At 32.0% G+C, this 27996-nt stretch overlaps 1 protein-coding gene across 2 annotated transcripts; it reads right to left on the bottom strand.

The window, feature by feature from the left end:
- Positions 1-39: 39 nt before the first annotated feature.
- On the bottom strand, positions 40-27571 carry PSIP1 (PC4 and SRSF1 interacting protein 1). Of its 2 annotated transcripts, XM_051987259.1 has the most exons (15): positions 27414-27571; positions 23976-24052; positions 15896-16034; positions 14742-14846; positions 13363-13425; positions 10467-10569; positions 9203-9278; positions 8253-8481; positions 5745-5863; positions 3825-3880; positions 3236-3306; positions 2958-3059; positions 2637-2850; positions 1969-2080; positions 40-1573 (listed from the first exon to the last, which is right to left on the bottom strand). In XM_051987259.1, the coding sequence occupies exons 1-15, from the start codon at positions 27483-27485 to the stop codon at positions 1513-1515; spliced, it is 1599 nt and encodes a 532-aa protein (XP_051843219.1). In that variant the 5' UTR covers positions 27486-27571; the 3' UTR covers positions 40-1512. The 2 variants fall into 2 exon arrangements, with proteins under 2 accessions (XP_051843219.1, XP_051843228.1); XM_051987268.1 differs by lacking the exons at positions 40-1573; positions 1969-2080; positions 2637-2850; ... (1 more) ...; positions 3236-3306; positions 3825-3880 and adding an exon at positions 4353-4793.
- Positions 27572-27996: the final 425 nt, after the last annotated feature.

The raw sequence follows: 27996 nt of genomic DNA, 5'->3' as shown, positions 1-27996 counted from the left end.
TTATCAGAAAAATTAGTTATTGAGCAAATAACATACTAGTTCAGATTGACAAAATTCTTTAATCAAAATTGGTTAAAGTTTACATTGACACTTTGGATTAACGCTACAATAAATTCTACAATAAATCTGATTTTTTTAAAAATTAAATTAGGAGCAAACTGCTAATATTACTGGCATATATAGCAGTATTCCAACAAAGCAATATAGTAGGTGATACTCAAATTTGTACCTTCTTTGCTTCTTGAAAAATCTCCTAAATCTATACAAGTTAACCAGTTTATACAGGATCCAATTTCTGGAAATGGCTACAAAAATTTTTTTTTGACATGCTTTCTAAAGTAATGAGAAATCCTGAAATACATGTAAGTCAAAGTGTACAACCTAAAACATTGTATCTGTTAAGTACTGCTGTTGCTTAAACTAGTGAACTTATTTTTCATACTTTTACCAGTAATTTCTCCTCATTCACACTTGTACAATATGAAGTGCCTTTAAACTTTTTATTTTAGGGGGCATATTTACATATTAAAACTGAGTTAATAGTCAAATTTTCTCTTTTCAAAATTGCTATTCATTAGGTAAATCTGGAACACCTCATATAAGTACTTACTAATTTTTTGTTCCATAAAGGTATATTCTCTGTCATTAAGTGCCTCTAGTCTTTCCACCTAACGGTAAGGTTAATTTACTGACAAGAATCCCATAGATTTGACTGTTCCCAGTAACCACCATTAACTTTCTAGATTGCCACTTTCTTACAAGGTAATTAATAACCCTATTTATCCAGCTTCATTCATAAAGCTATGCCCAACTACTACAAAAAAAGAAAACACACGTGATTTTTGCCTGTTAAAAAACAAAGTTATTACTTCCCAAATTGCCATCTGGGTCACCCAACCGCATAAAAAAATAATAAAATAAAGGCATCACAACTTAAGATTGTTTCAAAGCAGGAAAACCTGGCAAATGGAGTTTGCAAGATTAATACTAATTTCTACAAAAGGAAGTGAATGAGAATTCTTATACAGAAGTTACATTTTAGCTACTATAAAAATGCTTTAACTTCTACAAAAACCACAAACAGTGAAAAGACAATCCAGTAAATACAAGATTTGTAAAAACTATGCACAAAAAAATACCACGGTATTTAGGAACATGGGGAGGGTTTATATAGGTGGCAGTTAAAAAAAGTAACTCTTGACCACCATTACTACACATTAACATACAATAATCAAAAAATATACTACAACTATAACTCTTAAAAAATAAAAGCAGTTTTAACATTTCCTAAATGGATCTTCTTCTCCAAGACACACTTTCACTGTGTATATAGCGGTTAATACTGCACAAATACAATCAGCAAGAATGTTTACTTTTAAAATGAAGATATAAAGGGAATGTTTCCCCTTAAAACAAGTTTTTAAACATCAAAACCTATGCTTATAAAAATTATTTAAAACTTTTGAGCAGTCAAATTTTTAAATGAAAAAAATGTGACAATCCTCTTCCAAGTTAGTTTTCTACTGTTGAGTCCTTTGGAATTTTTTCAGGCTCTCTGTCTTCACTGGATGTTCTAAAAAGTAGGAAAGGGAAAAAAACAAAGATCAGTGCACACTTCTAACCACAACAAAACACCAACACATTTTAGATTAACTGCTATGACAAGACCCATCAACACTATAGTGGCTGGCCAAGTTATATTAAGCTGATTGTGATAGTTCCTCAACTGTCCATTTCTATATGCTCAGCTGAAGAAAAGGAACTAGAGGTTTTGACAGAGACCCCATAAGCTGTAGAAGATGTAGAGACCCCCATACATAAGCTCACAAAGTAGATTCAATTGGTCCCTTCAGCTTTAAGTTGTTCTGGCTATTTATAATCTGGAGTTTCAAATCCAACAACAAAAAATATTAACAATGTGAATATACAACACAAGTTGGGGGATAAAACATAGTACAACATTCTCACTTTTTCTTCATGATGGCTTCATGTCTATCTTTACTTTCCTCATTGCTTTCTCCATTGTGTTGTGGCTGGTTATTGTCTTGAGCATCTGATCCACCATTCAATGTTTTTGAACCTTTTGAAATAAGATGCCTTAAAGTTATACAAGTTATTTTTAATAAATATAATCTACTTGTTATTTATCATGTAGAGCTTAAAAATAAAAAATCTAAAAACTACTCAAATATTTTTGCTGCTTTTAAGATTCACACAGGAAGTAATTTTAAATGGCTGGCTGCAAAATCATGCAATTCTTTATTTTTTCTTTGTGTATAATTTCTTGCCCACCAAATTGCTTTCTAGGGGTATATTCTGCAACTTAGAGCTTTAAGTAGTTTTAAGACACAGTCCAATATTTCAAAATGGATCAATAGTAAAGGGCTACTATTATGGTATTTGCTGCACAAATCTAAAAGAATTAGATTAACTCATCTTTAGACAAGAAACAAAAGGACAAAACTCCATCCTCCTATTATCCCAATTAAGAGTGGATAATTGTACTAAACAGTAGAAAACTCAGTTTATTCACATCTTTCTAATTTGTGGAGCAACTATCTTCTCTTTCCCCTCACCCCCAACTCAAACTAAAGTAACTCAAGAGATTCTGGATCATAGACTGTAAGGAATCTTACCTGTTTGTTCCTTATCTAGTTTTTTATTTGGACCTTTCTTTCCCTGTTCTTTAGTTTTATTGGCTTCCTCATGTTGTCTTTGTTCAGCAAGTGATTTATTCAGCACTTGTGTAATAACAGAATCTCCTTCACCAACTAAAAACATGTTCTTAAATTTGTTGTACAGCATTGTAGACTTTTCCATAATAACCTGACTAACTTTAAAGCGCCTTATCTAGAAAAGACAAAGAAATGTTAGTAATCACATTAATCTATATAGCATTCAAAATGTAACAATTAGCACTAAACTGGAAGGGAGAAAAGAAAAGATCAACTGCTTACTTTCTTTAACGTTGTAATCATCTCTGTGTGTTTTTGTGCTTGTTGCATGGTGACCTGAAGTGATGCAAGCTCATCAAGGGCCTCAATACATCTGTTTACATCCTTTTTAACAAAAAGAAAGGTTTTAGCATTGAGTTTACCCCAGAACATGGAAAATTTCAAAAGCTAAGTAGAATGATTAGATTATTTTAAGTTAGCTTTCTAACAGCAAAGACTCACAACAAACTAGCAGATACCATGCTTCTTGTATTTTGTAAAAATCAGCATAATAAACTTACAAGATTATCAATTTTGAGGGAGTTTTTAATTTCTGCGTGTATCCTTTGAAGTCGAGAATCCATTGATGTTTCTATATTTTTAGAAAACAAATGAACATTTGAGTTTTTATAAAAATATTTCAGAATAAAAAAAAAAGATAATAATAATTCTCATGGATGTTTTGATGGTGGCATGAGCAAATTCTAATCTTCTGGAGTCTTAACAAATGACAAAACCTGTTTACCAATGGCATATAAAATGAGCAGTATCTACTTTTCACAAGGATCTAGTTTTTATTTCTGTAGTTTTAACTTTTTCTGATGAGAACCTCTTTTAATAATAAATGTTTTAACTGTATATATAACAATTCACTCACAAGTCATTAATATGATTGTGTCCAACTTTGATAAGAGCCAGGGAAATTTAAGATTCACAATCCCCCAAGTGAACCTGATGTTTCAATTTACACAAAAATCTATTGAGAACACAAAGCAGAACAAAGTTTTTCAAAATTTTCAGGTAAAATATCAAGCAACTGTCTTAACCTTATATCTCATATAAAATATTTAAATAAATCATATGCATTATTATGAGGTTTAATCTACTAACCTCGTTTCTTCTCCACTTTCTTAACTTCTGGCTTCTTGCTTTCATCTTTATTCTGCCTATCAAATGTTAACAGAAATATTTTTACAACCTTGCAACTTTGTAATGCCAAAGGTTTTTGAAATATTAATACTTATTAATAAAAAGTCCTTATATTTTCTTCTGTTTAGTGGTCAGATCTCTTAAAGGCAAACTTCAGGTTGTTTAGTTTTCCACCAAAAGTTTCTTTTCATAATATTCAATATTCTTGAAGTAAGAGTACTCAATGCCAGGTTATATAAAGGTCTGGGAGATTTAAAATTGTGGTATAGAACAGTTACATAGGGTCTGTTAAAACAGTAGTGCTCTATCAGGAATTATCAGACAGTTCTTAAATCTAAATGTGATTTTATAGTCCTTAAGTTATTAACTCAGTTTTAGGTGAAATACCATTAGGAAATTTTATATATTTCACTAAAAATCCAGTACCTTGATATTCAGTCCACATTACAAGCCAATTGAAATACACAAGAACAAAGAGATATCTAAAAACAGCTTTTAAAAATAATCTTTATTTTAAAATGTACTTGAACATTATCATTATACAAATCTATGGCTTTATCTCAGGATTTAAAAAAAAAAACCAACTGCTAACATACTAAAAGATTCAACAGAAAAGAAAACATTCCGGGGTACTAGAGCTGATTATGCCAGTTCAATACCTAGGTTCTCCTTAATGTGTAGTGTTGTGTACCCTAACAAGATTGTGACAATTTTAATTCAACAAAGTGGTAATGCCCATTAATCAAGTCCTCAACTCTTTTTTAAAATTTAGCAATCTGGAACAAAATTCTTCCATCGGGGGAATAATTTCAGTCATCTGAGTGTCTTAAGATCTTCATCTCCTGTGCTCCACTTGCATTCTCTTTGTAGAAACTGGATTAATGGTTTGAGCCCCCAATTTTTTTTTATTGTAGATTACAAGCTGTTTGGCTGGGAATACAATACAATAAACTTTATTTTGCATAATGCATTATTTCCTCCCCATCTGAAATGCTTTACAGAAAAAAAACTATTTACAAAGTTGTTTAATAATGATGGAAAAAAAAACACATGAAAATTAAGACATTGTATCCAGAGAACATTTAAAAAGCCATGACGATGACATTGAGAAAAGTTTAGACTCAATTTACCAAGTGGCACTAGGGATAATTTTTATTAATCATTGGAAAAGTCTACAAATATTTTTAAAAACTGAAAAAAAACTCCTGAGGATAAGATGATACACCAATATACTAGAGGAAATGAATGAATAGGTCCAAAATTTTAAGTATTTATAAAATTAGTCAACTTGGGATCACTATACTTTCAAAGACATAACTGTTATATACAATAATTGCCAAAATATCTTTTCTACTTCCATTAACACAGCAGGATGTTTTTTGGGTTTCTATGAACATACATATTTGAGGATTAAAACCTTTCAATTATGTCCTAGTTAAATCTAGTTGTAAATGAAGTTTTTATTGAGCTCCAAGATTTCCAATGATCTGACATATTATTTCCCAAGAGATAGTGAGGAGGTGATGAAAAGAAATAACCAAAGATGGTTTTTATTGCTTGTGCCCAACTTTGCCCTCTTTCCTAGTATTATTAGACATGGATAAATACATGAATGAATAGAGAATGAGAATAACAATGTTATTTTTCTAAGAGTTACATCCCAACAAAAGTTGATAAGCATCTTATTGAATGCCATCTTCCTAACATTGGAAAGATGGACAAGATTATCTTGTTATTTTCAATACATAACAGGCACAATGGAAAAAAAAAAAAAGGTATTTGCAAGAGCTTACATGGCTGCCCTTGTTTAAACATTTATCTCTAAACACAAGAGGAAAATGTAGAGACTATTAGGGAAAAAAAAAAAAACCCAAAACTTACGATTCAGTTTCCATTTGTTCTTCTTGCTTGCGTTTTCTGTCTGCTGCTTCTTTCTCATGTTGACCTTTTATTATATTCCTTCGATGAGCAGCCTGAAAATTTCTTCCTCCTTTTCTCTTCTTTTTCATTTTGAAAATTAGAACAGAAGTTCTACTTAAGTACCAGTTATTTGTCTTCTTCATCTCAATCACCAAATAAACGTAACTGAACAAGCCAATAACTTATGGTAAGGTGCATTTAGCTTCTGTACTTTTTTCACAAGTCCCCCCTCCTCCCCCCCCCCCGCCCCCCTCCGTTATTATGTGATATGCTAAGCATTAAGATTCTTGAGAAGTATGATAATTACAGAGCTAGGAAAATGTTATTCAAGGCAATCTTACGTCAATTCAAAATATTCTATGATGAGCTATTTTGAACAACTTTGATCATTATATAATAAAAATTCACCCCAAAATGATAATTTCATAAATTCACAATAACATACAAATAAATTTGACAGACCATGTTCCTGGCAAAAATGAAAGCTTCAAGATTTTGTCCAGATCATAAATATTATTTCTAACGTGTTAAAGCTGACCTTCCATTATCTAAAATAATTCTGACCTATTTTTAGAAAAAAATTCTCCAATTTTTGCAAAATAAATTAATCAAGTACAGCCTATGTGGAAAAAGGCAAAAATAATTGTGCTTCTGAACTACTGCTTTCCTTTCTCCACTCTAACAGGCATTGAAAAATAGAGCTATTTTTGAGAACTTGAGGTCATTACACTCAAATGAATGACATTATCCATAGAACTGGCAGACATGCTTATTATTATTAACTCATATTAATAGTCTTCTACTTGAGAAGAGAGAATTATCAAAAGATTAGAAACAGTCTTATAAAATAAAAGAAGTTTGGAAACTACACCAGTAAGCTTCATTAAGAGAGTGAGCAAGAAGGTAAATAGTGAATAAGTGCTGTACTTGGAATCATGGATTTAAATCAGTCTTAGACCTCAAAAGCTATAAAATTACTTCTAGTCAAAAAACCTAAAAACCAAAAAACCTAAGTCCATCATATCATTTTGTTAAAGGTGAGTTTACCACTCATTGGAGATCTTTAAACCAATTTTGGATTGCCAAAGTCAATGTTCCTTCCAAGTTTTTAATACTGTGGTTTTTATCTCAACCCTTTGTTTAAAAAAAAAAAAAAAATTGTTTTTCTTTAGTTGTTGACTCCTGCTCCAATCTACTGTGAGAGGGAAATAATGATCAACTAACTCAAATTCACAATTCTCAACCAACTCTAAAGGATAAGTCATACAGTTAGTAAATACCAAAAGATTTGATCCTAGGTCTTCCTACTTGACGTTTATAAAGTACTTTGCAAACCTTAAAATACTATAAATTTTTAATTCAAATTTTCTGATTTCAAGTGATTTCAGTTTCTCTTTTCCATCAGGCTACAAACTTAGTTAATCTCAAAGGCCTTATATTCTATGTTTATATACATAGTATATTAAAAATTCTGGATGCTAAGCAGCCTTTTTGTTCTACAACTTGATTTGAGGGCATATTTCTTCTCTAAGTTGAAGACAGTTTTATTATTAAAAATCCTATTATTCTGTTGGAATCTTTACAAACTGCTAACTCATTAGAGTTGATAGATCAATAGTCTATCTAATTATGAGAAGATGTTTTGTCCTTTTAATCTCAGGTGAATTTCCTTCTTTAGGCATAAAAAATTTTAGGAAAAATGTAAAATATATTCTACATTCAACACAATTCAAATGGATATAATTGTTTTGAAATTCTATTCCACCAGACTTTTGTTCTTTGTCTTTAGTCCTCCTCTATTACCCTTCCCACTTATAGAATGTAAGCTCCTTGGGAGCAGGGACTACCCATGTTATGAGGTAGAGATTCATGACTTGTATTTTCAGAATAGGAAATAACATGCTGGAGTCCCAAGGGTGTGTGTATTACTTAGGCACCCATTCTTGCAAGAATTTAAAATAAATCTTAACTGCATTAAAAAAAAAATTCTGTTTCAACTTAAATATTAGAGTATATGTTTTTAAGTAAGGACTTTAAATAAGTTAACAGAAACACCCTTTGGAGGCAAATAAATTTTGCGATGATCAAAACTATGATGGACTTGGCTCTTAAAGAGCCAATTCCAATAGACTTGTGAAGAAAAGAGCCATCCACACACATATCCATAGAGAGAACTAAAGATACTGAATGTGGGTCACAACATAGTATTTTCACCTTTTTTGTGGTTGTTAGCTTGCTTTTTTTTTTTTTTTTTTTTTAAATCTCATCCTTTCTCCTTTTTTGATCTGATTTTTCTTGTACAATATGCATGATAAATGTGGAAATATGTAGAAGAATTACACGTTTACTCTATACTAGATTGCATGCTCTCTAGGGGAAGGGAGTGGGGAGAAGAAAGGATAAACATTGAAAACTACCTTTGCATACATGCAATTATTAAAAAGAAAAAGAAAAAAAGTTAAGTCTAACCTTTTCACCTTCTTGATCATCACCTTCCTCTTCAGAATCAGACGTTGATACAAAGCCTGTTTTTGTTGTGGTTTTCCTTTTTGGCTCAACTTCCTTCTTCCCTTCTTTTTTGTCTGGCTCTTTCCTTGGCTTATCTTCTTCCTTCTGGACCTCTTCTTCCTTTTTCAACTGCTTTTTTGGTTGTTTTTCATCCTGACCTTTTTTTTTATTTTTATCCTCTTCAGTAACACTTTTTTTTTTTAATAGTATAAAAATAGATGATGCAAAACCAGTTAATAATCTTCATATTAAGATTCCCAAACTTCAAGCTAACTTTCAAAGATGAATGACTTTTACTAGTATTGTAAATTAGATATTTTATACAAAATGAAAATGTTTTTGATTAAGAACTGTAATGGGCTACAACGCTCAAACAAAAAGAAGTGTATTACCTGGAAAAGTTTAACCACAGTAAAGCTAATTAGTTTGTTCTACAAATCCTAATAAAAATTTACCTAATAATAATGTAGATTCTATACTTAATTTCTGTCGATCTAAAGGACCAAACCATATTCTACATTCCAACCCAATTTATTACACTATATTACTTTTAAGTTTAAATAGCACTTATAACTTCAACCCATTTTATTTTCTTCTCCAATTTTAGCACCAGATTTTAGAATGTTGAGTATTTTGAATAGATGTTTAAGAGAACTGTGTTAACTAATACAATGTCAAGGTAATAATCACTCTGTTATGAGAACCAAAAAACTCAACACCAAGCAAATTATTTTTTTAATGTCACATCAATAATTTCCATACCATACTTTTTTCAAAAAGTGATTTAACAAAAATAAAGAGAACATATCTGAAAATATACATATACTTAGAAGGGAAAAGAAACCTAATTTTCCCTTTAAATAGCATGTTCATGCCATACAATAAATCAATAATTTTCAAAATAAACTCACTTGTCATTGTCTGAAGGACAAGGTGGTTTCACCATTTTGGGTCTCCCTCTTGGTTTTGGAACTTTCACTTCTGTAGCTAAGGTAAACATAAAAAAGCTAAGTTAGCTCATAATCACAAGCTTTCCCTTTAGTTACAATATAACTGGGGGGAAAAAATCCAATACTGTGTAGTTGGTTTTTACTTTTAGTCATTATGAAGTATGTAACTGGAAAGATTTTCTTATATGTCTTTCAATTTGTCCCAATTAAAAGAAGACTTGATATAAAAAGGTTAAGCTTAATGAATGAAAGTGAATAATTTTAAAATGTGTACTTTGCTGCTTCTATATTAGGATTTGTTTCTTTCTTAGGCACTGAAATGTAAATAAATGTTTTTATAAAAGCAATGCTAGTAGCCTAAGTGATAATCACACAATTTTTTTTTTATAGGTAAAAGAACTAAAAGTTTTATAAACAATTGAAAAATAAAAGGACCTTTGTAAGTGAGTACAAAGTCTTCTGCTAATCTAATAGTAAACTGCTATTCATTTTGGGTCTTCACATTTCTGATCAATATTTTTATTTCAAATACATATATCTTTTATCAAGGCTTAGCTCAATGACAATGTCTACTACCTACTTCAACATTTAAAGATAGTGAAATGTTAATCTCAATATGTTAAATATATGTTTACATGTGTAATTTCCAAAAGTAGATTACACTTAGGTATTATCTGATTTGTTGGAGTAGGAATTTAAATATAGTTTCAAATTTTCTTCTTCCTAACTTTAATAAATGTCACTTTTCAGAGAAGATTAGTAAAAAATCATTTGAGCCCTGACTTTCAACTATTTTTTCTAACTTTTCTATGTCAATCCATTTCTTCTACTTCATTTTACTAGATAGTTATTTCCTTTATGATCTCAAATACAATAGATCTAATACATACACTACAAATTAACAAAACCACTATTATCAAGTACTATTTTGAGTGGTTTGCTTTTTCAAATCACAATTATTTCATTTAAAAAGTAAAAAGCTGTTTCAAGACTCCACCTTTGTAACTATTAATTTTACCAATTCCCAGATTTAAAGTAAAACTCATTTCAAATTACAATCACTCCTTAACATTCACCACCTCATTTTTTTTTTTTTACTAATTAGACTTTTTCCTTTTGCAATGCTTTAACTATAAGCTATATCATATAGACAAATACTAATAGTTATGATTTTAAGAAGAAATAATAAATAGACAAGGCTTCTTCCAAGCATTAATAAACCTACCTGATGGTCTTCCTCTTTTAGGACTCACTTTTGGAGAGACAGATGTTGCTGTTGTTGCTGCTGTCACCATTCCTACCTCCTCAGTTTCTATTTGCTTTTCTGCCTGAATCATACAAGATGAGCAACATTGAACTTTATTCTCCAAAAGTATGCTTAAAAAATTTAGTTTATATATAATATGACATAAGTCACTCTTTATGCTGCTTGTAATTATTTAAATGAGACTCGCTTTTATAGGACTTTTGTCTATTTTTCCATATCCTACTGAGATCTACTATAATAGGCTATTTAATGAAGTATTCACAGAAAAAGACAACTTTTTAATAGACCTTATTAATTTGATTCTGTGCATGAAAAAATAAAACATATTGGCTAAATCCCTTAATTAGTTACATCCAAGATAAAAAGTTCCAAATCCTAATCCAGAGATAGATTTTATGCTTTTTATTTGCATTGGAAACAAAAGATATTTTAATTTTATTAACTTCCACTTGGAATTTACCAAAATTTGCCAAAAGCTAAAAAAGTCTGAAAATGGATCTTATGACACAAGAAAAATCTTGCTTCTAGCCTTTTCCTTATAAGAACTTATATGGATTTTCTTTGATTATTGACTGATAGGAGCCTCCAATTCAAAGTGGGCAGACAAGAGTAGGGAAAATTCGACACTTGCTTTTAATTCAGTCCAGTCAACAAAGTTATAGTTCCACTGATATGATAATGAAATGAAAATTTCTAACCAAACCATTATTGAAAACTTTTTTTTTTAATTTAGTATTTTATTTTTCTCCATTACAATAAATTTTATAAAGAAAAAATGTTAAACTAATGTCCATATTTACCTGGAAATGATCCTAAATCACATTGAAAAACCAAAATTTTTAAATTTCCAGCTCCCTCCTTTAAAGAAACCCTTTGAAGCTTTTGAAGATAACTGAGTCTAGTTATTAACATCTAAAACTACCATAAAAAAGCATTTTCCAACTTCCTCTAAATATTAGGCTAAGAAGCCTTAAGCAGATTAACATTTTGTATTTGGAATTTCTCATATGAAATTGCTATAGATTTGTGGTTCTGAAAATTTTTGTCCCAATAGGAGACAAAATTGGAGGTATTTGAGCCATCCGATTGTTGATTCAAAAGCTTTACTTACCCTTTTTCTACCCTGCCACACCTGCAAATTCCTCCCACCTCCAAAAAAGGGGGGGGAGGGAGGGAGAGAAGTTAAGCATTTCAAAGGTTAAATATTTGGGTCCAATATGCTTTAAAAACCATTGAGTTACTCTATAAATGAAGAATTTATCAAGAAAGTAGATTTAAATCAAGTCAGTTTTTTTCCCCAGGATTACTTTATCATTCAAAGTAATTTAAATAACTTCTAGCCCCTCTCAAGACTGCTAAATCATAACTTTCTTATGATAAACAAATTACTTCAAAATAATAGCATTATTCTACAGATATAGATACTATTAAATAAAATTACATAGCTTTTATGATGTCTGAGCTGAAAATTTATAAAACGTCTATGTTGTGATAATCGATTTTTGATGTGATTTCATTGGCATATAGAACACACAGCTGGGGAATCAGTCTTAGCCAACTCTATCCACTGTCACAATGCCTCTATGGATTTTTTTTTTTTTAAAAGCTTCAAAAAAAAAAAAAAAATCCAGGTGTTTGGCCAACATTTCTAAAGACAAATCATAAGCTATAGGCAAGCTGTCATATATTTTTCAAACTCCCACAGGTGTTTGATAAATACACATAAAATTAATTCATGTGCATTTGTTTTAACTAATATAAAACTGGACCCAAAATAGCCTCATTATAAAACTATAAATAAAAATATTTTTCATATTATTTTCAAAATCAAAATATAAAATTAACCAATTAGGCTAATCTATACTTGTTTCCTTCTTTTTAGTTGATTTCACTGATGATGTTGGAATAACTGTCATTGAAAAAAAAAATACTGCATACTTTTTGAATGCTATTGCAGAAATATTCTAGCATTGTTATGTTGTAAGCTGCCCAAGAACAAAGAGGATTCTCTTAAAATTCCACTAGGTTCTCCTTAAAATAGAAGGAATGTAGGTGAGTACTTGAATATTTAATCAACTGATTACATCATTCACACCAGGTTTTTCTTTTATTCTTAATACATTATCAAAAAAATCACAAATGCAAAAATTTATTTTTTGGTTTTGTTTCCCAGAGTATGGTAAAAATTAAGTCATTTTTTTCCTCATGACTTAATTCAAACTACTACATAGAACTATGAAACTATAAAGCATTAAAATAATAGTCTAATTACAATAAATGGCTTGATTAATCTCTAATAAAGCCATAAATCTTGAGAAAGATGATTGTAACCATATGGATCATAAAATTTTTCACATACATTATAGGGTTCACAGAAACAGATGTGATATAATTAGTTCTAAAATTATAAAAAGCCATTCAAATACCTCCAATTACTTTAAGTACAGCCAGCTGTCAAATATCCATGTACTAGGAGGCAGAAACAACTTGGATAACTGAAATTCAAAGATGATCCCAAAATGTCATTTCAGGCAGTGTCTAAAATAAAACAACATTCTATATTCTAAGTGGATACCCTAAAACAATGTTGTTGAATGGACTGAAAACAAGTGATAAAACTGTTGAGTTTTATCTCCTTTCCCTACCCTGCCCAAGGTGAAATGGAGGTGCAAAGAAATAGCCAAAAAATTGAGAAGGAGAAATGAAATCTGGACAATATGAAACTACACAATTGGCCCCTGCAAAATCAAGTTTGAAGAAGGAATTAGAAACAATCCAAAACTGAAATTAAACAAAATTCTCTCCCAATATAATTTAAAAATCTCTATTTGATCCTTTGAATCAGTGATATTACCTTTCTCTTTCTTCCTCTTCTAGCAGCCTTAGGAGTGGTTATGTCCATTGTTTTAGTCACATCCTAAAGAACAAATAAAATTCAGTGCAAGACATAGACCTTTCAAAAATGTATAAGTGTTTTTGGCTTTTCTCGAACGAAACTTTGTGTTATACCCAGTGTGCTTGAAATAAACACTTCATAAGTGCCTAGAACTACATTGTGGTAATAGGGTGTGTGATAACCAGATTTTTTTTTTTTAAATCTTACTACTGACATGAAAACTAGAATTTTAAATTTCCATCTAAAGTGCACTGAATTTCAACTGTTCCAAAAGATACGTCTTCTCAAAGATTACTTCAGGTTGCACAATTGTATTTTATTGAAATGTACAGCCCTCCAAATCTTTCGAATGGGTTGGGGTGATGCAGAATCATCCCCTGTAAATTGAGTCACAATCATAAGTGGCAATTCAACAAAGTCATCTTCCTCCTCCCTCTATTGCCTAAGTAAAATGACGTAAGACTTAAGATTTTTATTTCCCTATGCTTTTCTGACTTACATGATGAGGGAGATTACATAACTTTCTAACTCTTAAACTTTAGTATATTTGGAAATCTTAAATGACTTAAATAGTCTTTGTTAATATATATTATGACATTATTTTGATAAGATACCAAAATGCTCTTTTGAAATGTAACAGGTAAACATTTTGATAATAGTATCTGTTTTTTAGTAACATTTTCATAAGAAAATTATTTTCCCCCTTTTAAGTACTAAAGTTGTGTTTTTAAAAGATTTTGTGGGGCACAACTTTTTTACATAGTATGAATGCTATAATACTCATCAATAAAATTATGCAGTTTGTGCAATTTCACTTAATTTATCAAGTTCACATCTATTCTGTAAAATGTGAAAAAGACAGAAGGTTCCCATTAGTGTACATATGCTATAGTTAGTATTTAGACCAAGAACTATCATTTTTTTCTCATACTTTACAAATTACTCATTATGTGCAAGGTACTGTATTAGTCTCTGGAAATAAGATACACCATTATTTCAATTGCAAACACTTTTTGACCGAAGATTCAGCATTTTGGTTTGACAGAAGGAAAACTTTTAAGTTAACAATGAAAACTAACCAAAAGTGGAATGGGTAGTGAGAGAGATACTTGTAGTTGACAACTACTAGATGAACTACTTGTTGAGCATGTTGTAGATTCTTTTTCCAGATGTTGGGATAGCTGACTGCTGAGATCCTTTCCAATGTTAAAATCTTTTAAGTATTTCCCTAAACACTACTGACCCACTGCAAATAGTCATTCCTACTTTACTACTACCACTTTCTTTCCTGCCTCAAAAAATTTAAACTTAGGGAAAAAAACTCTTGTCAGACATACTTCATTGCTGGTTTTTTCTTCATGATCAGTATCTTCTTTTGAAGTGCTAATTTCTTTTTCTTCAGTTTCAACATCAGAAGATGCATTTGGCTGTTTTGTAGATGCCTATAATACATTGAAGAATATTTTATTTTACAAAATTGGGACCTGCTTAGGTTTCATTCTCCAAGGTTTGGCAATTTTAGTATGCATTCCAAGCTATTAATTCACACAAACATCTAGATTTAATTCTCTATTAGCATTTTCAATTCCAATAACTAAGTTGTTTTTTAAAACAATTCATGAATCTTTATGGTACAAGTGAATTAGACAGAAATAAACACACACAAAGCACCTAACCTAATATTCTAAATTAGACAGAGGTTAATAGTTGTGTCAAAATGTCAAAACATGCAAGAAAGAATGAATCATTTCATTAGCAGCACAAAGTATGCCAACTAAAGACCACCTAGTTTTGGAAACCTACTAAAACTATGCATAATTAAATGGGGATAAATTTATGTAAAAAGCAACCTTCAACCCACAATTGTAAACAGCTGGAAAAGGAAAACATTCTCCAGAGTTCCAGGAATAAGTTGATCATGAGGAGAGTACAATGAGCCTTAACACTGGGTGATAGAGTTATAACTAATTTAGGACTTTAAGTAATGAACACTTAACAATTAGGAAAAACATCTTTGATTAATTTGATTTAAAAGAAAAAAAAAAAGCAAACAAGCCATATAAAAAATGAAAGCATAGTCGAGTAGTCATATTAAATTCAAAAGCAAGGTCTTAAGTACCTGAACCAAATTAAATGCAAAATATTTAAGTCAAAAGTGAAGGAAAAGTCTACATACATAAAAGCAGCAAAAACAATCAAAATTTAAATTTAACATTAATAAATTGAGATCAGCAAAAACTAGATTGCTCCCAGTTTTTTAATCCTGATATGCCTGTCCTCTAGAAAGGGAGAAAGATATTCTAAAGCATTCCCCCCCACCCCACCCCAAGATAAAAAAAAACCAACAATGCAAGAATTATTTGTAATTCTTAACTCAGGGCTCAGTCTTAAGACTGATTTTATCACTCATTCCTGGAAGTCTCCAGAAGGTCCCTCAGGATGTATCAAGTGTTCTAATAATAAACCTATATTTTAAGCAACCATTACTTACCTGCTGACTAGAAAACTTCACTTTGGGGTTATTGTCTATTTCCCATAATCCTTCATTAAAGCCTTTTCTTTTGTTAGGTTTGCCATATTTATCTTTATTTTCTGAGTAAGGAAATATATCCTTTGGTCCCAAAAAAGCACTGTGAAAAATGAACAAAATGGACATTTACATTTTATGTAAATGACTTATTTTACTGGAAATGAGTAACAATGAGTTTGTGTATATTTACTTAATTCTACAAATTTTATACTCATTTCCAACTAGTTCTCCACTAATTTTTTGCTCACACTAATTTGAATTAGTGACATTTTCTATAATCCAGGTATCTTATTATTTTTAAGCACATAAACCTTATTTTTTTCCCCTTACAACTTGTATGTGGAAACTATTCCCAGCTTTACAAAAATGAAACTTTTTTTTTAATAGGTAACTTATCTCCCAGGAAGATGATCTCAAATGACTGGATGAAATTTTTTTATTACTTCACATTTTTAATTACCAGAAACTTCATCACTTCTTTTAAAATATCAGATCTATACAGCAGAAACATGGGACTTAAAGAATTACTAAATAAAACCTGCTACAATAGGAAACAGTTCTTAAAAACAGTGCTTAAAAATATTTTCTAAGTCCATTAAAAAGCATATTTCACTGATGCTTGAATAATCAAGAATTTTGCTTAAAAGGAACATATTCATATATTTCATCAGAGCAATCAAATTTCAAATTTAGATAGAACCTCACCAGATTTTGATATATCATGAAAACTAAATTAAGATATGATCCTGTGTGATCAAGACAATTCCAATAGATTTAGGATAGAAAATGTCATCTGCATCCACAGAGAACCATGGAGCCTGAATGGGTATTTTCATCTTTTTTTATTGTTTGTTTTTTTCCTTTCTCATGTTCCCCCCTCCACATTTTTGGTCTGATTTTTCTTGTACAACATGACAAAGATGGAAATATGTTTGGAGGGATCAGATTGCTTGCTATTTTGGGGAGGGGACAACACAAAATATTACAGAAATTAATGTTGAAAACCACACATATTTGAAGTTACTGAGAAAAAAGATTTCACCAAGATTACTAACCCAGAACACCATAAACAAGACTAGTCACAGTTCATCAGCATAGATATGTTACCCTTTTATGCATTTTAAAGAAATCTTTATTTTACCAACAAGTATCATATGTATATATATATATGTGCTTTATGAGAAGCAAATATAAACATCACAACTCAAAGTACACCCCTCCACACCAAGCTAATCAAAACCTTTTCCCTTTGACAAACTAGCTTCTACTTTTTATTGTTTGTTGGTTTTTTTTTACATTAGAAAGAGCAAGTTAAGTTTGTCAATGGATATGGAAAATTTACAATTTTACTTTGAAATAAATTATTTAGTAGTAAAACTATATGCTGAAATTCAAAAATTCTGCCTCAAGAGTTGTCAGAAACTTATATATGTATAACCTATATTAGATTGCTTGCTGTCTTGGGGAGAAGGTAATGGAGGGAAAAAAATTTGGAACTCAACATCTTAACGAAAATGAATGTTGAAAAGCTATCTTTACATTAATATCAAATTTCCTTTGAATACACAGAACTATGTCAATATATTTGCAATATCTAAATAACAAGACAGCCTAATTTACTTAAAAAAAAAAAAGCCATTTCCCCAAGTTGATTAATAATCAGAAGGTATTACCTAATACCCAAAAAATTAACTTTTTTTCTTTGAGGTTTTTTTTTTGGGGGGGGGAGGGCGGGGCTGGAAGAAGAGGGGCCAGGAAAATCTTTTGCTATATGATTTTTATGGAAAATGGGCCTTCTCAATAGGAAGGGGAAATAAGGAGGAAATAGAAGAATATCTGAAACTTCAAATTCTAAAAACATAAAAAAAATTGTTTTACATGTAAGGGAGGGAAATAAAAATATTCAAAACAAAACAAAAAAAAGGTAACATGCTATCAATAGATGATAGGGCAGAAGGGGGAAGAATTTGGTGTCAGGAACCTGGGATTACATCCTAGTATTGCCATTCAATAATTGTATGTGACCTTGAAAAAATAATTTCTTTATGCCTTAAATTCCTTATTTATAAAATTATGGTATAAAGCAGATGGACTCTGAGATCGAATTCTATAGCTATGTTGTATCATATGCTTAAAATCAAAGGCTACTGGCTCCAGGATTTTTGTTATATATTAATATGGCTAAATTTTTATGTTTCAGGAAATTAGAAAAGACCTACATGAAGTAGAGTTTACAAGATATGTAAGACCTAATTGCAATGTAGTTAGTTGTAAATTGTCCCAATTAATGTGAAAAAAAAAAAAAAAAGAAAGAAAGAAAATATGTACCAAATTCCACAAATTAGAAAACGACTGAACAAACTGTGACATATGAATCTAATACATTAGTGTATCCAGGGAACAGAGCCAAAGTAGCAGATAGAAAACAGGACAATGCCATAGTTTTCCTTAGCTTTCCTCAAAATCAATGCTAGAGACTCTTAAATGGATTTTGAAGTGACAATCCTCAAATATTTGGAGTGAAATAATTTTCCAACTTAAAAGGTATCTTGAAAAGACTTCAGGAATGCTCTTTATTACTTGGGCAGGGGAACACAGCACAGCCATAGTGTGGGCAACAGATAGGGAGGCTTTTAGTCAAAGTATAGCAGCATTAGCCATTCTGTTCAGAGAACCAGTGGCTCAGTAGGGCAGCTGTTAAGACCTCCAACACAATCATTTATGGCACATAAGACAGGCACTAGGCCAGGCCAACCCAGAACAGTGGAAAAGCTTTAAGCAGCATCACTAGCCACTGCGCAGAAAGTCAATAGGAAACCCTTCTTCCTCCCTATCCAAAAAAATTTGAGACAATCTTCATTGTGCCCTAAGGGTAGAGCTCAACTTTTAAAAATCTGTGTGCGTGTGCACGCCCGCGCGCACACACACACACACACACACACACACACACACACACACACGAGCTCTCAGCTACTATGGCAACAAGGAAGATCAGAACACAAAACCCAGAAAACAGTAATGGCAAAAGGCCTCCATGTGAAGCCTCAAAGGAGGATAAACGAATGGTTCTCAAGCTCAAAAGATTCTCTTGGAAGAGCTCAAAGGATTTTAGAAATCAAGTAAGAGAGTTATAAGAAAAATGGAGAAAAGAAAAAATCTATACAGGAGAATTATGAAAGCTTGGGGGGGAAACTCAACAGCTTGGAAAAGAAAGCACAGAAATGGAAGAAAACAACCCCTTTAAATTAGAATTGGCAAAATGGAGGAAACATTTATAATTATGAACAAATATAATAATGAACCAAATAATTCCTTTAAAAGTACAACTGGTTAAATGCAAAAGGAGGTTAAAAAAAGCTAACCTAAGAAAATAATTAAAAATTAAAACTGGACAAATGGAAATGAATGAATCAATGACATAAAAAATCATTAAAAAAAAAAAAAAAAGCTCTAAAAAATGTAAACTAGAAAATGTAAAATACCTCACTAGAAAAACCATTAACCTGGAATACTGATCTAGGAAAAATTATTAAACTATCTGCAAGCCATGATACAAAAAAACCTGGACATCTTTCAAGAAATCATTAACGAATGTAATACAGTGCTGTGCTTTAAGAACCGATGAATGAGGAATTCAGAAAAAATCAAGACCTGTATGAAGTGATGTAGAGAGCAGAATCAGGAGAATACAATCAAAATGAACAACCACTTCTTATGCCCACTATAATAGCAGCAGAATTCAGATTAATTATAAAGAGCAATCATGGTTCCAGGAATAAAGGGAAGGGGGGAAACCTTTTTTGTTTTAAACTAAAAGGAAAATCCCACTAATCTGAGAAGATTGGACCACCCTATAAGTTCTACTCATATCCACACAAATTCAAGCAATCTAGAAAGATCCCCAGTATATTGAGCAATAATGCTACTATGACATGTCTTGATGGACATGGATAAAAGTAGTAAAGAACTCCAGGACAACTTGGAGTATCTATGGCCCTCAAATTATGTAAGCAGAAATACTTGGTTGGTTTCATTGACCTAAGTTGATTTACTCATGTAATCAAACTCTTAAAATTCATTAGTGGAGCAGAAATTCAACACTTTTGAAATACCTGACTAAAAATCTTTTCTATGAATAAACTAAACATAACAGAAACCTTTAAAGAGATTTGTGATCAATTTAAGATGTTAAAATATGTTTAGTACATTGAATTACTTGCCATCTGGGGAAGGGGGGTAGAGTTTGAAACACTAGGATTTGCAAGGGTCAATGTTGAAAAATCATTCATGCATGTTTTAAAAATCAAAAGCTTTAATAAAAAAAATTTTTTTTTAATAAAAAGTCATTAAGAATTGTCCTCTATTATTTGGAGTCTTTGTATGAACTATGAAGAAATATTCAGAAACCATCATTCAAATATTAGTTTCTCATAATGTACTTCCCCTAATTCCATGAATGTAATATATACCATCTACCTTACATGGCCATATTTTGCCCCCATAAAAAGGTTTCTCATTTTTAATTCAAATTAACATAGCATAAATTCTCAAAAATTTCTCCAAATATAGCTTGAAAAATTTACAGGCAGGATCCCTTAAATCCAGAGTTTCATATACCCAATTAACTTTTAACTCTTGAAATGCAGCACCTTCATAAATTATCTTTAACTTTCTATGTCTAAGATTCCTGAAAGTAAATTTTTATGACTAGTTTCATCAAAATAAGGGAAATTACACTTTTTTGGGGGAAGGGGGGAGCAATATGGCACTATTAAGAGGAAATGTTACTAAAATAATTATACTCTTGGACCAATAATTCTCTTGGTAGGAATAAACCTCAAAGCATTGTTAAGAACCAAATAGGAGATTAAAAAAAAAAAAGCTGGATTCAAACTAAGTAGCCAATGATATAACAAGGAAATGTTTAAATAAATTCAATCAACAAGCATTTACTTAACACATCCACCAAGTGAAAAACAAGAGTCTTGCTAGGTGCTAGAGATAGAAATATCAAGAATAAAATAATCCCTAATAGCAAAAAGTTTGCAATATATAATCAGCTTACATTTTAATCAAGTACATTATAGTAATAAATTACCACTATAGCATTAAGGAAACTGGATAAATCAGAATGAATTTTCAGCAGAGACTGAAAAAAATGAAGTACTCAAGAAAAATGTAAGAATGGTTGTGCTTGCTGTCTTGGGGAGGGGGAAGAGGAGGACGGATAAAAAACTATCTTTGCACATTATTTGGAAAAATAAGATTAAAAAAAAAAAAGAAAGAAAGAAAAAATGTAATGAACAAAAAAATCCTGATGAGGATTTTTAAGAGTTGTCTACACAATTATGATTCTTTATGAAATAAATTATCTCCATAAAGTACTGATTATCAATATCTAGTTTTTAATACAGCAAATCTGTTTACATGGAAATCAAAACAACAACAAAAAAAAGTACAGAACAGAGTTCTTAGAAAATGAAACCAAAATTTATTTTGTCTTCCACTGAAGAACTTGAAAGTTTTGTGATAGTCAAATTCAAGTTATTGAATTTGTGGTATAATTAGTGAACGTGAATATTAAACATCCCCAAATTTATTTGACATAATGGAATTATCTATGATTAAAATTCTTAGGGAAATTTATGAATTATAAACAAAAGGTAAAATTAAAAGATATTAACATCTGTCAAATAGGCCATAAAATAGGACCACAGACAAATTCAATACCACTAATTTTTAATAAAAATTTATTTTAAAATTAAGGCTTAATGCTCCCCCTTCCTAAGGAGAAATGCCAAAATTAATGAACATGAAAATTAGAAAATGCTAAGATCAAAAGATTATTAGAGCATTAACTTTTCAAAGCCTATCCCAAATATTTGATATTTAATAGAATGATATAATAACGTAGCCTCAGTCAAAAAAGATCTACATTCATGTTCCATCTTTGTAACAAACTGGTTATGTAAACCTATGGAGTCCTTTAACCTCCTTGACAGCCAAAACAAAAGACTATTTGTTACAGGACAATTGCAGATCTTCTATTTGTAAAGAGAATTTCTACAAGAGGAATTCCTTATGCTGTAGAAATCGCAGATCAAACTAAATCCAAAATAAAATTACACAACTACTTGTTTAGTTGTCACAATTAGATGTTATTTTACAGATGACAGACCCTAAGTAAACTGTTTGAGCTGGTCACAAAATTAGTTGGAATTCAAAAGCCATCTTTCTTGACTTCACAATACTTTTTACTGCACCTAATTCTAGAACTAAATTATATTACATGAAAATTGTGTAGATAAACTAACAAAAGAGGACAGAACAAAAGGCAGAAAACTAAATTTTTAAAAATTTCCTTACATGATTGCATTACAATTACTTCTAAATCAATATAATGCTAGTTGCACATCTGATAAAAATCTTGATCCATTTTATAACAATTTAAAGACTCATCTTTTGAGAGTGTATCTTCAAAGACCATAGAGTCAAGGTTAATTGGCCACAATAGAGGAATAATGTCCCAAAAAGTATATGTAGGGAGAGGATTTTTATTCTTAAACAATGTTCAAGATATATGACTGTCACTATAAATTGCTTATTAATATTTCAAAAATATATGTGAATATTGTAAGCCTTTTAACTTAAGTACAAAGCATGATGAATTGTTTTCTGGTTATAAAATTTCTGAATAAAGTATTAACACAGCCTCATGAAAATATACAAAAGCAAAATTACTAGCTTTTGTTTTGCCCTCCCACCACTCTTTGGCACATACATGTACATTGTAGAAATTTCAGTTAACTTCTCATTTTACTACCTTCCAAGCTCCAAAAATTGTATTATACATAACATGATATGGTTCTTCTGTTTGTTGACTTTCAGAATGAAGGTAGAAGATTAGTCAGTCTAATACCTAAATAGCTATTCAAACAACCTCCAGGAAAACCAGAGCACAAAACCAAAGTGAATAATTTGAAGAGCTAAGAAAAATGTGATTTGACCTGACCTATACAGAGCTTACCTATCAACAGAGCTTACCCATCAATTATTTAGTTCCATCAAATTCTTTTTGTTGAAATTTTATTTTAGATGTGCTAAATACTAGCTCAAAATATCACTTTGCATATTTTAAATGCCCTTTCTTGTAATTTTAATTTTTTTTACACTTAGCATTGTTAAAATCATTAATTAAATTATTTTCTGTTGATTGTTTCATTTGGAAAAAATATCAAATGAGTATTACAAATCAGGCATAAAAAAATACCAAAGTGTTCATTCTAAAAGGCGTAACTGTTCGGCACAAACACACACACAAAAAGATAAAAAACTGTATTTGCAAAAGGTTCACAAGATATTTGAAAAAGAGTATTAGTAGCTGGGAGTCTAAGTCCAAAGTATAAAATAAAGAGGCAAAAGCTCAACAGCTATATACTATGACAGCAAAAACAATGGAGAAGGGTAACCAGATGGCTGCTCTTAGAAAGGGACAGCAAAAGCAAGCAATAGTTTAAGCAAAGGTCCAAGTAAAGCAGAAGCATGCTACAGATATTAAATACAAAGATCCTAGATCACCCCACCTGACAGCCATCAGAACAGTCATATAGACAGACATGCTGGCTAAAACAATGGAAGGTGGAAAGTACCTTCTCTACCATTCCACCTCCTATTTTTAAATAAGTATACAGAAAACTAAGCCTCAAGTTAAAAAAAAAAAAATTCTTTCTCTTCCCAGCCACCTACAAAATTTTAGAATTAGTTGGAAAAATAATCATATTATCACAAAAACACATGCAGAGAAATTCTACTTCCCACTTGGGTAAAGAAGTATTGTTACAAAACTAATGAATATCAATCTCATCTGGTAGTACAGCATTTTTAAGCTTTTAACCAACAGAATCATAATGAAAATTTGAAAGAATGTTTTTTACTGGATGTTTGAGTATTTTCTCTTTGAATTAATCCTTCTTTAGTTGTTGATTTCATACATAATTAGCCTTGCTAAGTAAATTTTCAAATTTTAATCTAGAGAACTTACGTCTCATGAGTTCCAAAAAAGAAAATTGGCAGTTTATTTGTAGGTGGCTTTACAGCTCCATCAGGAACTTCATCTACCTAAAAGGAAAAAAAATAAAAATAAAAATATATCTTAATCTGTATGAACATGAAAACATAACTCAGAATAGTTCACCATCAGTTAGAATAAAGGCATACAATAGATATTTCTTGGTACCATTTCTGAAAATGAAAATAAGACGTCTTTTAAAAGTTTCATTAATATCAAAAATACTAAGAGGGCTTGTAAAGAGCTTGTTATTATTCAAGATTGGTTTGTATTGACATTTTACCCCATATTAAAACATACACATCCAAATTTACTTACAATGTACAAAAGTTCTTTTAAAAATTCAGAACGAAAAAATGCAACTTTGTTGAACACAGACATGTCTTGTGAAATATTAGTGCAAACATATCCAACATATAAAGGACTGCTTGCCATCTAGGGGAGGGGGTGGAGGGAGGGAGGGAAAAAAAAATCGGAACAGAAACGAGTGTCAATATAAAGTAATTATTAAATAAAAATTAAAAAAAAATAAATTTATGTTATGATAAAAAAAAAAAAAAGAAATATTAGTGCAAAATCTTAATACCATGACTGTCAACCTACGAGAGCATACTATGATTTGGAAAATATGGATTCAAAAAACCCCAGTTCTGACCCAGCAACAAAATTATCTAACTGTAATTATTTAATAAATATAATTCGAAAATAATTCCTATCCGGCTATATATAGACTTACAGTTTTAACTTGGATATGGATATGTTTTTAAATTTACAATACTTCAACAATGGCACATAAGAGACAGAGTGGTATAGAAAATAAAAGAAATACTCAAAAATATTGCCTGAGTTTAGAGTTTTGCTCCAGACTATATATAGGCTATAGAACCTAAAGTAAGTCCCACCTCAGACAACACGATGATTCTAAACTGCATGGGAATTACTTATAGCTCATATGGTTAAGGACAGTATGCTCACTAATAATTCTTTATGTCTATTAAAACAGTTCTGGTTAAAACACACAAACACATATATCCGCAAAATGCACGATCTTTTAACAATCTCAGAAGGTTCCAGAAATTGTGTACATTTCACTTGTGAACATAAATACAACATAAGTTCAACATGGTACAAATATGTACCATTCTGTGCATTTTGTGCAAACTTATGAGGTACTAGAACTTCAATACATATCATCTATAATGCAATCTGAAAGAGTTGCAAAAGTAGCTAATATTTACATATGGCTTAAAGATTGCAAAGCATTATATCCGTTATGATTTGATTCTCAAGAACCCTGATTGTTATCCCCATTTTATAGATTAAAAAAATGAAGCAAAGTGAGGATAAATAACTTGCTTGGCTAGGATCTAAGGCAGGATTTGAATTTAGTGGTGGTTGTTGGTATTTTGGAGGTTTTTTTAGGGGGGGAGAGTTACTCGAAATTCAGTATTTTATCTATTGTACCACCTGTTAGGAACTTTTTCAAAGACACACAGCCACTCTTAGCAGCATAATTTGAACTTGGGTTTTTCTGACTGAAAATCCAGCTTTCTACATCCAACACATAAAATAAAATAGTTTCTGTCCAGGAGGTCAGAACTTAATTGATAAGACAAACATGCTATCACAAAGCATGGATAGGTTAAAAAAAAAAAAAAAAAAAAAAAAAGTCCCACATAATTACCTGAAAGGCAGGAAGATCAGGGTTATAGTTTCTACCATGCCAAAAGTTAATTCCTTATTAACTATTTAGATAGTCTTCCTTGCCAATTAAGGATATTAAATTAAATGATCTCTAAATTCCAAGGGTGATGCAAGATTAGGAGGAAAAGGGAAGGATACGAAAAGAGTTAAATCAGAGACAGTATCAGGCTGAAAAGGGTTTATAGAAAAACAGGACCAAGAGTTGAGTAAGCCAGGTGGATTTGGAATCCAAAAGAAATGAGTTCGACTCCCACACCAAGCCACTATTTATCTGACTAGTCAAGTCACTTCACCTCCCAGCCCCAATTTCTTCATTTACTAAGGATGGAAGGAATGGCACAGTTGGGAGATCCATTGAGATAACATCCATAAAGTACTTGGCAAACCTTAAAAGTGCTACATATATGCTTCTGTCATTGAAAACCAGGTAAAAAAGCAAGACACCAGAGAAGTAAGCCATACTCCACCAACAAAGTGTTTACTCAATTATATATAAGAATTCAACTGTAAAGGACCCTTCTGCCAGTAAATAAGCATCCATTAAGCACTTACTATGTACTGATCACTGTGCTAAACATTGGAGATACTAAGGCAAAAACCCTGAACCTCGTCTCCAAGAGCTCATTCTAATGGAGGAGTCAACATATAAACAATTTTGTACACAGAAAATATACATAGTTATAAATGGGAGGTAATCTCAAGGGGGAAAAACACTAATACACATTCCAAGAAAGAAGAAAAAACTGTTAACAATGGACTCTATGTGGCCACATGTATCTTTCTATTGAAGAGACAGCAGTTGTGCAATAGATACATAACCTTTGGCATCAACTCTTTCTGACAGCTGTTGATCCTCAGGTAATTATGGTTAAAACTATAGAAAAGCTGTAGATCTGCCCTGGTATTTATGCACCAGTAGTTTCTTACACCAATGACATCACAAGTTTGGACCCTTCCCCAAATGTATAGAATTGTCTGTAAACTAATGTCAACAAGTTGCTATAATAAAATCAGAAGAGTTGCTTCCATAACATTACAAAATGCGACAATTTTTAAAATATACTTCCTTTTTGCCAATAAGTAGCAAAAAAGAGTTCTTTGCTTTAAAGTTATTTTTCTACTTAAGAGAACGTCTACAAAGCCAAAATGGCTAATGAATAGGCTGACAGATTAACAATCTGGATGTGAGCGTTTCAGGATTGGGGAGGAACAAAACCTCTCCAATCTGTTCAGAAGACTAAATATCCACAACCAAAGGAAAATCGATATTTCCCTACAAAGTTTTTACCCTATTCGGCGTCTCTGATACAATTACACTTCTGAAAAATCCCATAAACTGATTATAATGAGGAAACGTTATCAAAGTATGCATAAATCAGCAGCCTCGAAGTGAGCGAAAATCTTTTTCTGTATGCTTATCCCTAAGGAGAAGAAAAAAATAAGGGCAGTAAAATGAAATGGTGCACACAAATTGTTTCTACAAAAAAAGCCAAAACCTTCCAAACACAAACCTCTACATTTAGTTACAAAAGCTAAAAGAAAACTAAAAGACTAAACGTCGCTAAAGAGAATTGGACTCCTAGTTTTCTATAAATTCGATAGAGGCTCGTTCGCGGACAATAAAAAGGCCGACCGGGATGCGGGCGATGGGCGGGAGGCGGGAGGCAGCAGCGGGACCGCTACGCGGGAGCCTCAGCAGGCACTTACGCGGGCTGGCCAATGGGGGTAACCTTTCATCTTGGCGAAGATCAGGTCTCCCGGTTTGAAATCGCGAGTCATCTTGGGGCCGCGGAAGCTGGGGGTCCCGAGCCCACGAACGAGAGGCTGCGACGAAGCTCTGCGAGGGGGCGGAGGGGACCGTCGATAAGGGCTGCGAGAGGGCCCCGCAGCCTCCGGATGCGCCTGCGAAGGAAGGAAGGAGAGCTGTTACGGAGGCCCAGGCGCCGCGGGGGGCAGCCGGCACCACCCCTTCCCTCCTCCCCTTCCCAAGAAGTGTGCGGCGGCCTCTCCGACCCCCGGCCGTCGCCTCGAGGCCCGTTGATGCTGCCGGGCCCTGAGGAGCCGCCCTCAGCTCCCACCTCTTCTCGGAGACGCTCTAGGCTGGAGAAGGAGCCATGCCAGGGCCCAGGAGCGGCACGGCGGGAAAGAGTCAAAGCCAGCAGCGCCCGAAGAGCCGCCTCCGACTCACCTCGAAGCTCGGCCCCCAGAGGCCGCCGCTAGCCGCCTTGCCTAAGGCCGACCGCTCCCCCAAACCGCTTGCATCCGCGAGTCGGGTAGCGGCAGGCAGGTG

This window comes from Antechinus flavipes, chromosome 1 (genome assembly GCF_016432865.1).
Source record: "Antechinus flavipes isolate AdamAnt ecotype Samford, QLD, Australia chromosome 1, AdamAnt_v2, whole genome shotgun sequence".
Lineage (NCBI taxonomy): Eukaryota > Metazoa > Chordata > Mammalia > Dasyuromorphia > Dasyuridae > Antechinus > Antechinus flavipes.
Note: the sequence above shows the minus strand (reverse complement) of the source record. Positions and strands in the feature narration are given on the sequence as shown.

What these genes read in the sequence shown, in the direction of transcription:
- PSIP1 (XM_051987259.1), bottom strand. Translation starts at nt 27,485, where the DNA reads ATGACTCGCGATTTCAAACCGGGAGACCTGATCTTCGCCAAGATGAAA. An exon ending in TTTTTTGGAACTCATGAGAC is followed by an intron (nt 16,035 to 23,975) that starts GTAAGTTCTCTA and finishes CATTTTTCACAG; the next exon opens with TGCTTTTTTGGGACCAAAGG. An exon ending in TAAAAGAGGAAGACCATCAG is followed by an intron (nt 9,279 to 10,466) that starts GTAGGTTTATTA and finishes TGTTTACCTTAG; the next exon opens with CTACAGAAGTGAAAGTTCCA.